We start from the raw sequence: 13,312 nt of genomic DNA, 5'->3' as shown, positions 1-13,312 counted from the left end.
ATTGATATCTCATGGTCCCTTACAATTTTAATACAATTTTTCTTTTCTTGGTCACTTATATTCTTGGTCAATCTTATATTCTATATCTGAAATTCTGCCCTCACATTGGCTCATTCTGCTATGTAGACTTTCAGTGGAGTTTTTAATCTCCTGGAAATCTTTTTGTATCTGTTTTATGGATTCCATTTTCTTCTTATTTTGGGATTCTATCATGTTCCTCAGCTCCTCCTTTTTTTTTTAATCTGTGTCCTCTCTAGACTTATCAATCATGTGATGGACTACGGGCACAATTTCTTCTGTTAAGTGAGAAATTATTTCTGATTTCATTTTTTCCAGATCCTCTTTTGTTGCCAGTTTGGGGAGTCCAGGTGTTTCAATATCAGAGTGTCCCATCTCATTTCCCTTTGGGATTGCTGTAGGTGATCTCAAAGTCTGGTTTGGAGACTTGTTTACGTGTCTTCTCGTTTCAATTGGTGCGGGCGATATGTTTGTGTGGGAGGTTGTGTGTGTGTGCTTCTGGAGCCCTTAAAGGTCACCTTCTCTGTGGTGGGAGTGGTGGTATGGCAGCCCAGAAACCTCCTCTGTGCTGGGAGCAGTGCTATGGCAGTCTGGAAGCCTCCTCTGTGCTGGGAGTGGTAGTACAGTGGCCCAGAAGCCTCCTCTGCACAGGGAGCCATGGTCCCAAACACACTCTTATTAAGCAGAGGAAAGAGAATCCAGTTCATTTAATCCACTATGCTGCCAAAGATCGATTTTATGTCCAGTTGTTGAGGAAGGAATATAGAGACATAGGAAATGAACAGTTGAAAAAGAAGCCTTAAAGGTTTGTATTGCATTCATTGCCTTTAACCAACCTCATGACTCACTTCCTTCACCTTCAGTAGCTAACCAAAAGATGATGATATGGTAATATTAGGAACAAGCGGGGTGTTCCATCATTTTGCAAAGACAAGTGGCTCACTGAAGAAAACTTTTATCAACTTCTAAAAATAATTGAAAGGATTTGACTTTTATGGATTTGGGGGGCTCAATTTTCCTGGAATAGTGCAAATTTCAAATATTCTATACTATCTCCAGACTTTATGTTCCAAAATTTGGTTTATGGATATGATCATTGTTCTAAACTCCTCAAAACTCTAAAATTAAAAAGCCACAGACTAAAGTAGTTCAACTTGAAGTCAAACACTAAATGTCAAGCATACATGGTCTTGTGAGCAAGCAGAGCTTTTTCTATTTGGGAACTTCTACCTGGTTTAAATGAGCAAGAAGAAAAACGTGAAATTGGAAAAATATAAAGTATAGCAAATATGCATAGGCGTATACTTGTACATGCATACATGTACACACATGTTCCTTGGCTGAAAAGTAAAAAATCTTTCACTCACTCATCCTGCACATGTTGCAAAGAGACAAGTCATGTAATTGTTTTTTCAAACACATTGTTCTAAGTTCACAAAGAGTAAATAACACATACAATTATGTAATAAGTGCCAAAAAAAGTGTTTGGACGGTTGTATAAGAGTATAATAAAGAGCAAAATCTGAGAATAATTTAGAAAACAGTCACATCTTGTGGACAGGGAAGAAACAGGCCTTTATTCTCTTGGAGGTCTATGCTGGAAAGTGGTCAGGAATTTGTCAACATGGCCTCTTCAGAGGCCAGATAATCTAGCCATGGGAAACTGAACTAAGACTTGTAGGAGCTTGCATGGCATTTGCCAGGAACATCCTGTTTTGGTGGTAGAGAAGAGGTTTGCATTTGTGTCTTTGTGCTACAGAAAAACCTTAGAGGCAGAGACGCACCCACTTGGAAGCAAAACTCTTCTTGAAGTGGGAGGAAACCGGAAGCTGGAGGTGTCCTCCACCTGGTGTAGAAGTCAGCTAATTGTCACCCAGCAAATGCAGGAATATATTCACTCTGCACCAGAGAGATCACAGGCAGGTTTAGAGCCTTGCTTGCTGGTAAGTACTCACTTGTGGCTAGGGGGAAGATTTTCATAAGTGTTCAGGTTTGCAAAGCTTCATAAAGATAGTCTGTTAAGAGAATGATCAAGAAAAAAGAGAGCAATGAGGTAGTTTTAGAAATACAATATAATTTTTCATTTATTTATTCATATCTAAAATGGGTTAAATAAAGCAACATCTGGTATAAGATGCTTTAAGAAGGTTTTGTTGGCTGTTGGCTTTGCAAGTGATTGTGCTGGGGACAGTGGAGTATAATGAGCTGCTTGCAGTGGACACCTGGGAAGTACTATATCTGTGTCTGTGAGGATGTGCTTTGCCCCATTCACCTCTGCATATGTCAGATCCTCCTGCCGACATCAGCTGGGTCTGCTATTTGCATTTCTTAGAATATTAGCTTCAGAAAGGGCTTTCTAGGGAAAAATGGACTTCACACTGGGGACTTTCTTACTCAGGTCCTGGGAGGCTTTGCAGTCTCTGGACTGCTTGTTACAATAGCTCTTAGGAAGCAAGAATTTCTCTTCCATCAGCATCTGTGCATTTGCTTTTACCTTCCCAGGAAGGTCTAGTGAGGTCCCAGCCCTGAGGGTCCTGACAGGCTGAACCTGGAGACTGTTCTGTCTCCAGAATGCACTGTATAGGTAACAAGCAGCACAGAAGTAGTGGAAACAACAAGAGGGAGAACCAAGAGTGAACCTAAACTTTTCAGTATTCAAAAATACCTGTGGTAGTGAGTAATGCAGAGAACACTGAGTTCTCTTAAGACCCTTTAATTGTTGGGCAGGGACTGCCTCTGCAACAGGAAGTAATGTTTGTCTTTCTGGCCTAGTCAAGGAGGGATCAGTAAGTACCTGGAGCATGGAAAGAATATAGTCATAGGCCATTTTGTTTGGATGGGATACACCCAAACTCTCCAGTGAACCAGAAAGGAGAAAACATCACACCAACAGATGTGGTTGAACTTTGGCCATTATTGTGAATCCCCAGGAGTTGCCCCAGTCTTTCCTCAAATGCACATTAACCTTGTGACTCCACTAAAACATTTTGCATACATCTAGGTATAGCCTAAGAACAGCGTGGAAGAGGAGACCCCATGAGGCGGGAAGAGGATGAAGAGGATGGAAGCGGGCTGCAGGCAAAAGGAGCCTTAGCAATGAAGGAGGAGGAGGAGATCAGTGAGCCTGGAGAACTGGCTGGACAGTTTGTGAGTGCTGTGCCCACCCCCGTGCCCCACAACAGGGGGACCCGGTTCTCTGAAGCATGGGAGTATTTCCATCTGGCTCCTGCTCGTGCTGGGCACCATCCCAACCAATATGCCACCTGCCGCCTGTGTAGCAAGCAGGTGAGCCGTGGCCCAGGGATCAATGTGGGCACCACGGCCCTTTGGAAGCACCTGAAAAGCATGCACAGAGAGGAGCTGGAGAAGAGTGGTCACAGCCAGGCAGGGCAGCGCCAGGACCCACGGCTCCAGGGAACCCATCTCCCTGTGGGCATTGAGGGTGACTGGGCCAGGCTCCTGGAGCAAGTGGGCACCTTGACATCATGGGCAAGCCAGAGGGAAAAGGAGGTACTGAGGAGAGAGAGGGCAGTGGAGTGGCGGGAGAGGGCTGTGCAGAGGAGGGAGCAAGTCCTGGAAGAGGTGGAAAGGGCCATCCTGGAGATGAAGTGGAGGGTGAGGGCTGAGAAGACAGCACACCAGCAAGAGAAGGACCTGTCTGCAGGGGGACATCCTTTCCATTTTGTCTAAATTGTGCTTTCAGTGTCCATTCTGAAAGCACTCAGTTTAGCTAGCTCAAATATAAAGCAAAAATAATTCAGTGACAATTTGTTCTTAAGAAAAAGAGTGCATCTTGTGAATTAATCTCAGCGAGTCTGAACTGAACAAATGCTTATTTACAGGCTTCCTACTGTTTGCTGACCATTGGACAAAACTGCAATGTGCTAACTAAAGATAAAGGTTGTTTTGCCAAGATGGGCAGAAGTTGTCACATTGTTTAGTGAAAATAACAGCCTTTGTGCCTAGTGGTTGTTTTGGGGGAGGGGAAGGTTTCCATACCTGAGGCCGGCATGGAGCTGAAATGCGCCTATGCGACCAGTGACTCATAGAGACCTCCGTGCTAGCAAAGCACAGCCTTCCTGGGTCAGAGCTATTTGTATTGATATTGATAGTGATTGGAGACCTGGATGTGAATCTTGCTCTGTGTGATCCGAGGGTAGAAAGACAAAGAGGCTTCAGCCTGAGCTCTCTGGAACTTGTGATGTATCTCTTTTCCCCGTTGCAGTGTTTTATAGTCTGCTTAGATTAAAGCTATTTCCCCAGTATAGTCTAACTGTCCTTTAAATTTTTCCAACAATCCAACACATAAACCAATTAGTATGTAATTATCACAGTGAGAAGTCAAAGATTTTTCAACACACATGGTTTAAATATTAAGAATAAAGAACATAAAAATTTGCTCCAAAGTATTTATGTTTAGTCTAATTTCACATTATGTTCTATTAATGTGGAGGAGGTAGTGAGGAAGACATAAAAGAAACTCAGAAAAAGAAGACAGAAAGATGAGGTAGGTAACGAGACCTAATAAACGGATTAAAAAGAAAAGAATAGAAAATGTGTGAAAATGGGGAAGAGAGACAGTTTTCTAGAAGAAGTTCACCGCGAAAAGAAAAAAGATCATGACTGTGTCTTCATGAAGTAACTCAGGTTTTTTTTGTACCTACAGATTAGTCCTTCATTTGAAAAGCAGGTTTTGGATTTTACTTGTGCTTCCTCTGAAATGCTAACTGCACAGTAATCCATTGGTCCCTGATTAAAAACACTCTGTTCATCTTTAAATGTTCAGAGATGCTTTGAAGAAAAGGAGCCTAATAATCCATAAGGAGAGAAAAATTTTCTGAGTAAGAATATGGCTAAAATGTTAGCTTAGGAATAGAAAAATTAAACTGGATAGTACTCTGGTCTTTGTGCAAGAGTGGACTTTTGTTTTGGAAGATTTCTCTAGTGCCTTTGCTTTTTTAAGTGAGTTGGGAGTAGAACATTGAGAAGGAGAGAGCTAGGGAACACAGGAAAAGATGAAGACATGTCCCACTATCTTCTGGATAGCCAATAATTTATGGGCACCAACCTCCCTGAAGCTGATGAGACCCTGGTTTAAACATGGTGTCTTTCCTTCTACATGGTTCATTCTAACTGCTTCTTAGATTTGTAAGGTAGCTTAGGAACTAGACCTGTAGTCCCTGTGAGATGTTTGTGGAACAAACACCAATCCAAATATCAGAATTATGAAGAACACAGACCACGGTACAAGTCTATAATATTCTTTCCTCCACACCCTGGGAAACTGCCTGGTGGTACAGACTTCATTTCCCATGTGGTTTCCTCACAGAGTCACGGTGCCCCTTGTAGCACCTTCTCCATCTGTTTGGAAAACCCAGGTGCTCTCTAGTGCAAACCACGATGGCTGAGAGTCATGCACCTGGGCAGAATCACTCTGTGCCACAAAAGATGCATAAGAAAACAAGAGGCTGTCATCCCCAGGCCCTTAAAAACAAAACAAAACTCACATACATTGGAACAGAATGTAAGAAAGTCAAGGAATCCATAGGGAAAGTTTTGTAAAACCAAAACCAAATAAACACAAATAATTGAGTTGTGCATAAAAGGTACTGTAGCTCTCCTGCTAAAGTTTGATGCTGACTTCAGCATATTTTTTAGGTTATGGTGTTTGTTTTACATGTTTTTTTTTTATTGGACAGTCTCTTTCTCTTTGGGTATCATAACTTCAAACTGTTTTTGTTTCCTGTGCTTCATGGTAGGTATTTGTTTTAGATTTTTCCCCTAAATTTTGTCAAAGTTAAGAAAAATAGGAAGTGACAAGAACAGGATGGGTTAAAGCATAAAACACAGCATAAAGAGCAACATATGTGGCTTTGGAAAGTCTGAACTATCACATAAACTCTGAAGTTTTTATGCATCTCTCTTATGATATAGCTATGGACTGGGGGTTTTCTGGCCCAGCATCTTTTACTCTGATGCAAAAGTTGGCTAGTTTGGTGGGCTTTGAGCTTTAGGTGAAGGACTCTCTTCTCACTGAGCTATAGAAACACAGTGTGTGCTGTGTGAGAGTCCTGGAGAAGTCTTGCCCTCAAGAACAGGTAAGAATATGATTCCCATACGAGGAACACTTTTCTTGGGTGTCCCTGATACATGCAAGTCGGAGAGGCATCATCATTAGAATGATTTTAGATCAACTATTTTATAGAAAAAACAAATTAGTCATAAACTTGAGAAGTTTAATAAAACTGCACCACAGGTCCCAACTGACTGAGTCCCCAGCACAATCCAGTACTGAAAGCAGCTGAGCAGTGAACACATACCACAGGTAAGACAGCCAATATGCACATATTCACTTAGCTAATTTCTAGGGAATGAAGTGAGTGCAGGAAATTACTGTTAATAAATACTATGGTTGCCAGATGATAGGTGCTTTGCATATATTTTCTCATCTGATCCTTTCACCATCCCCAGGAAGTTAGAACCACTGCCCCATTCATTGATATGCAAGTTAAGGAACTAAGGTTCCCAGAGCCCAATTTAATAAGTCATGAAGAAGAATTAAGCTGGATGTCATGAGTCAGGAGGATCACAAATTCAAGCCCAGCCCGGGCAACTTAGTGACTCAGTGAGATCTTGCCTCAGATTAAAAAAAGGACTGGGGATGTAGGCCAGTGTGAAGGTTCTGTGTTCAATCCTCATTATTGCAAAATTTATTAAAAATAATAATTAAAAATAGTTCTATCTAATTGCAAAATCTATGCTGTTTCATTCATTATCCTACTCTGTTTCCTAGAACCATTCACCTAACAGATTAATGAATGTACGTGCTGAAGAAGGGATGGATGAAAGAGAGTGAGTGACAAATAATGGATAGGGAAAAAATCCCTGAGACATCTATTATGTGTCATGTGCTCCAGAACGGCATAGAAATTTGATTTTCCTAAGAACTCCATGAAGTATTCATTATTATCTCAGCTTTCGAGATTAGTAAACTGAAGCTTATGGAGGCTAATGCTTGTTGAGGTTATATAGCTCGTAAGTGGTTGAATTAAGATTTTATATTAGTGCTATCTGACTCTTAAGAATGATGTCTTTTCATTATGCAGCCATCTTCCCTGGATGTGGGCATGCTAAATATGCACCCCAAGCCAGCCCTTCATTAGTGACTCAGCCGATTGTTTAAGACTTTTCAGGCTCAAATTTCTCATCTGTAAAATTACAGATGCTCTACCCCTTTCAGAGGCTTTTTTCCTGGTACCAAGGATTGAAGTCAGGATGTTGCGCTTGTAAGACAGGCATGGTACCACTGAGCTAAATTCCAGGCCCTCTGAGGCTTATTGAAAGTACCACAAGATAAAAATATGTGAAAGTGCTTTGAAGAGTTAATAAATCACTAAAGATGCAGCAGCTGTTAGAAGAACATTACAGTGAGGAGTTACTAATGTTTGGTAGGATCTGAAAAGATTCCTAGACAAGCCATGTCATGTAGCTGATGATGTGGAGTTGGAGAGAGTTTATGCATGAATTCCCTAGGAAGAAAGTTCTCCAGTTTTCCCAGTCAGCACCTATGCAAACTTGGGTACAGAAAAGGAAATTTTGTATACCTTGTAAGGCAAAGTCTTTTTTTATAACTGTGATTCTTGGACCCAATTGATGGGTTTTATATCTGCATTAAGCTTATATTACCCATGTCTTAGTCATTTTCCTGTCTTTGGGACAAAATACCCAATACTTACAAATTAAGGCAGGATTTATTTTCGTTCACAGTTTCAGTGCATGGTCAGCTGGCTTTGAGGCAGAAACAAGATGGCAGAAGGGCATGGTGGAGGAAAAGTTATTTAACCCATGGCAGCCAAGGAGCAGAGAGGGAAAGGAGGTGCCAGTGAGGAAGGCATATCCTTTCCAGGTCACACTCCAGTGACTGGCTTCTTTCCGCCAGGCCTTGCCTCCTAACTGCACATTTAGCTCTGGACTCCACTGATGAGTAATGTCTAGTGCTCCCATGATCCAATCACCTTCTCCAAGCTCCACCTCTGAACACATGAGACTTTTGGGGGACATTCTAGATTTAAATCTTAATGACCTCTAAACACTGGCACTAAGAATGTATAAGAGACCCTTTAAGAAACAAAGACACCAAGTCCTGGGATTTAGCTCAGTGGTTCCGCCACCTGCCTTGCAAGAGCAAAGTCCCGAGTTTGATCTCTGGTACAAAAAAAAAAAAAAAAAGGAAACAAAGACATCTATCCAAAACTATACCAGTAGATTATTTGTTTTATTTAAGCTGTTGAAATAAAGTCCACTAATAAACTTAGAAATTAATTGGAGCAGAGCAAAACACATATTTTTATATACTCAGAACAATAGTATTATCTAAGAGACTAACACACGCAACTGACAAAAAACACAGATACTTGGAGAAAGCACAGTCATCCAAAACCATTCCACAGTCTGAGCCATGATTTGTATGCAGTCATCAAATTAAATGACTGATGTTTATCAGGACCAGAAATCATAATACAATGTATGCCACACACTACACTGAGAATTTTTCACATATTATTTTTATTTTTAAAACAAAAATGCATAGACACTCTTATTGATACTTCATATATTTGGAGAAATTGACTAAAAGATGTGATAAAATTTGCTCAAGATTGTAACCAGCAAGAGCAGGAGCAAGGAAGAGGTCCAGATCCCACTGACTGGAAGCTTGGAATTACCCAAAAGTTAGAGGATACTAGTTTACTTTCCTTTTACTTCTGCCCTCCCTCTTGCTGCCAAAGAAATAGCCAGCGTTCTGAGAAAGTACAGCAGGGCACATTTTTTCTTGTCACTTTGAAATAAAAATAATGAGGAAGTTGGTGCAAGAAATGGATTACAACAAATCAAATGTCAGCTGAACAAAACCCTCATTCTTACACCAGGATTCACACTGCTTTCTGTCCTACTTTTCTCTCAATTTTTTTTATTAAGGAGAAGTCTAAACAAGTCAGTTTATTTTTGTAGGAAATTTAAGGACTACGGATGCAGATCACACCTTCTGAGACCCTAAAGTCAAAGTAAGAATCCCTATTTGGTTTCTAGAATCAGCTCAGCTTCCTTTCATCTCTATCAGCAATTAATTGGCTAAGGACTAAGGAGTAAGGTCCTTTGCAAGAACGTTCTTAGCAGGTATATAACTTGACACACCTTGGCACATAACGCTATAGATTTTCAAAGGCTTTAGGGTGACTCACCTTTCCCAAGACATCCATGGTTTTGTTTTCCATAAACATGGAGATTTATGGCTTAGGCTAAAGAAAAATAAAACTCAATTAGTGGCACTGAATGCAGCTGTTACTAGCTGTTGTGTGTGTGTGTGTGTGTGTGAGCACACATGTGTTCTGTGAGAAACACTATCTATCAAATATTTATTAAACACCCACTCCATGCCTGACAGTACACTAGAAATCCAGGAAACAGAAATGGACAAACTATTTCACTGAAATTTACATTATCATGGAAAATGGAGGTAAATAAGCTAGAAGTTATAATACACTGAAATAAGTACAATGATTGAGACCATATAGGATTTGAAGAAGGCTTTTAAGAAAAGTTTCTAACTGGACCTTGGAGGATAAAAGGCCTTGGAAGATGCAACAGGTGACTGAAACTGATTGGAATGTGGGGGATTGCAGGGGTAGACAGTGGGGAAAGAAGAGTCTTTTATGTGTCCAAAGACTAAGAAATAAAGGTCATTTTTAGGACCTGGAAAAGAGCCAGAAAAAGACATGATATTTGTTTGTTTTCTTGGCACTAGAAAAATATCAAGAGATAGTTCAGCAATTTTGTTGTCCTGGTAGATTATAAGTGTCTCAAAGCCAGAGTTTGTTACGCATCCCTTCATCTCCAGCACTTAGTGTCCAGCACAAAGTGCACATGGAATACATCATGTTAAACTGAAGTGACTTCAAGTAGGTTTTTTGACTACTGCAGGTAGAGAGCCTTTTATTACCCCATGGAAAGAGCATTAAGGCCTCTTTTCCCAGATTCTGTTCTGCCTGCTACATCTGCATAGCCCTGCCTTCTACACATTGAACAGTCTTGCCAGCTACCAGCTCATTGCGTGAGGATTCATTGGGATGGTAAGAACACACTCAGTACATCAAAAGGAAAAACTAGGAGTTAGTAGTGATAATGGAGAGGATTTGGCAGCTAAATATTCTGGCTTCTTTGCGCTTAATTTGACATAACTCTGATGTGTTCTATACTATGATCCAGTGTATTCAGTGGAATTGATTTCTATGCCCATGGTGGTAACTGGTTTAATCATGCACATGTTATTATTTAAATTCAATTTCTCACTCCTCTTGTTTCCTAAGATGACATCTCAAATAAGTCAACTCAAATCTTTGTTGCTATGTTTTTCTTTCAGGGAAAAGCAAACCAACATGTAACCCTAAAACTCTCAAGGGAGAAAGGATATTTCTGACACTCTACTAGTAGACAAGTACCAGTAGAATGAAAGACTTGGAAGAAACAACAATTACTAAAACTTGCAGAGCTGATCAAAAGAGACAGAGCATCTTTAATGCTTAAGACAATCAAATTTTCAGCTTAGGAGTGGGGAAAGCAAATTTGTGATGGAAGATAGCTTCCTGCCAAGCAAAGTGATGTCACAAAGTGAGCGAAGGTGACAAGTGAAGACAGGTGAGGGAGGTGCAGGAAGCAGCAAAGGAGCTGGTCTGTACAAAATGGAAAGCTAGGTAAAAAGGCATTGTTTAGAAGGAAGAAATGAGTGGTTTAGGTTATGGAGAATGGATAGGTCATACATTGTGGATATTTAATTTTTATGTTGTATTTTTGGCTTGTTCAACATGGGGAATCACTAATGGATGCAAGGTAAGTTCTTATACAGCATGTATTGTACCTCTGTGCTAGGGCCACTGTAATGTACATTCAGGTGATACCCATAAATAGATCAAAGCCTGGATGAAACTCTATCCAAACATAACCTACCCAGCCCATTTACTAAATGAGAATGCCAATAGTTGGGGGAAATCTCATTCTATGTGATAGATTTCCCTCACTTTAAGATGTCCGCTACATATAATAGCTGCCTTCTTCCCACAATACCCTGCTTCCCGCCTAAAACCCAACCCCAAGATGGCTTCTCCCACCAAAGGACAGCCTTCTTCTTCCCAACATGCCCCTCTTCCCGCCAAAAGAGTAATCTGATACTTGCTCTCTTCCTAGCAACTAGTGATGTCACAGGCTCCTCCAATCCCTGGGTCACGTGTCTTTCAAACCTTCTAATCCCTAACCACTATATCCCCAAACCCCACTCTGGCTCTGGTAAAAGCTCTCCCTACCGGGCCATGTTGCGGCGTTGGCAGCCCCAGCCTCAGGTCAGGCAGTGGCACCCCCCCTGCCCCCCTGCGTGTATTTTCAGAGCCCCACGGGGGCGCAGCCTAGGGCTCAGGCGACTCAGACTACGAGGGCCCAGTTAGACGCCAAGGGAAGGTCACCGTCAAGTAGAACCGCAGCTCACGCACCTCTGTGACTGCCAGGAAGAGGAGATCCCAGAGCTGGAGATTGAAGTGGACAAGCTCCTGGACATGGAAAGTGACGATACCTGGGCTGCCAGGGTCAAAGAGCTGCTGGTTGACTGTTACAAACCCACTGAGGCCTTCATCTGTGGCCGGCTGGACAAGATCCGGGGCATGCAGAAGCTGAGCACACCCCAGAAGAAGTGAGGGTCCCTGGCCCAGATGAACAGTGTCTCCCACAAGACAACCACTCCCCCTTGACCTGGTAGCAGCAGCAGTAACCGGGGACCCTGCAGCCAGGCCTGGGGCTGTGAGCAGGGCTCCCCGTGCCCCTGGCCTAGGGGTCTTTTCCCTTGCCTCCTCAGTTTTCCATTTTTGGGTTTTTAAAATTGTTACTAAACTGGTGGGACTTAAAAAAAAAGTGTACCAATGATTTTTTTTTTTAACTAAAAAAGAGAAACAGTGCATGACCTAAATATTGATGAGGCAGTTATATCATGTTATGATACAATAAGTCTTGGTTAAATGGGGGCACAGCTTGCCTAATTTAAAATTAATATTTTTTCTGCATCTTGGGTAGCTGCCTTAATGGGTTTGCCACTAGGCCAGATGAGACAATTTCATGTTTAAGGCAGTCGTGCCCTGGTCTTAGGAGAGAGAAAGGGGTGGGGCAGCTGTAAGTATGAGACTTCAAATCAAATACTTGTTGGTTGTAGCTACTTCCATCTTTGCAAATTGTTTTGTTTTCTTGAAAATATTGTATCTTATGATCTTCAATAGAGAAATATTCAAAATAAAAACAAAATTTTTACTTGCTCTATCATTCAGAGAGCTGAAGAACAATTTAGAAGCCTATGCCCTTATGCTCTCTGTTTACCTCATTTTCTAAAATAATTAATTGCTTACCCACATCACTGTTTTTCTCTTTGCCTTCCTTTAAAATGGCCTTTTAAAAAATACAAGTCTTGGTCACAAAAATGATAAAGTATCAGAAACCAGAGTTTTCCGTTTATTAATATTTCCTTGCACCTTGGGGCAAAATGAAATGTGCATGTTTTTAATCTTAAAATTGTGCCCTGCCAAGTCTCTGCATTGTGGGTGAAGCACAGTGGATGTTACAGCTCAGCTCCACTCTCCTGAGGATGCAGAGCCTGAGGGCCATCCTGGCAGGCTCCTTTGCTGGGAGGGCTGGGTCAGTCTCTCACCCCAGCTGTTCATGGCAGGATGGGGTGGGGCGACTCCTGCAGAGTTTCTCTGGGCTCTGTTTATCACCTTCTTTGCTTTCCTCGTGGCCTTACCCCACCTTGCTACAGAAAGCAGCTAAGATAATTAGACAAGTGAACAATTAGATTTTGATGGTTATAATTAAATCAATTTTCAGTATCCTTAGGGAAAATTAAGATTGCAGACTAGGCAATCTGACTCATATATGCCTCCTATATGAAACTGACTCATACATGACTTCTTGTATGATTTTTTCTATGAATAAAATAATTATATCTTAGCTTTTCATCCTTGTTCTCACTTCTAATAAGAACAATAAGGATCAAAGCAAACAGTTACTCTGGTGTGGCTTCTCTCCTGCATAAAGAGGAGCTTCATTTCTAGGGGACAACAAGGTATGAGATATTGGCAGGAGGACAGTAGGAGTCCTACAGCAAAATCCCTTACCAAAGACCTTCATAGTTGTGGAGCTCTTCAAGATTTTGCCAGGCTTGACTCTAATATGGCAAGAGAACTTCCAGCCATCATCATGGACTTGG

General features: G+C 41.3%; 1 protein-coding gene across 1 annotated transcript; it reads left to right on the top strand.

Moving 5' to 3' along the window:
• The first annotated feature begins 1,758 nt into the window (after window positions 1-1,758).
• Window positions 1,759-11,739, top strand: Zbed2 (zinc finger BED-type containing 2). Its single transcript, XM_021263907.2, has 2 exons — window positions 1,759-1,961; window positions 3,020-11,739. Exon 2 carries the CDS (start codon window positions 3,055-3,057, stop codon window positions 3,706-3,708), a length of 654 nt encoding a protein of 217 aa, XP_021119566.2. The 5' UTR covers window positions 1,759-1,961; window positions 3,020-3,054; the 3' UTR covers window positions 3,709-11,739.
• Window positions 11,740-13,312: the final 1,573 nt, after the last annotated feature.

This window comes from Heterocephalus glaber, unplaced genomic scaffold, assembly GCF_053883595.1.
Source record: "Heterocephalus glaber isolate CG9 unplaced genomic scaffold, H.glaber_assembly_v1.0 deba00000122, whole genome shotgun sequence".
Lineage (NCBI taxonomy): Eukaryota > Metazoa > Chordata > Mammalia > Rodentia > Bathyergidae > Heterocephalus > Heterocephalus glaber.
This window is presented reverse-complemented; position numbering and strand designations above follow the sequence as displayed.

What these genes read in the sequence shown, in the direction of transcription:
- Zbed2 (XM_021263907.2), top strand. Translation starts at nt 3,055, where the DNA reads ATGAGGCGGGAAGAGGATGAAGAGGATGGAAGCGGGCTGCAGGCAAAA.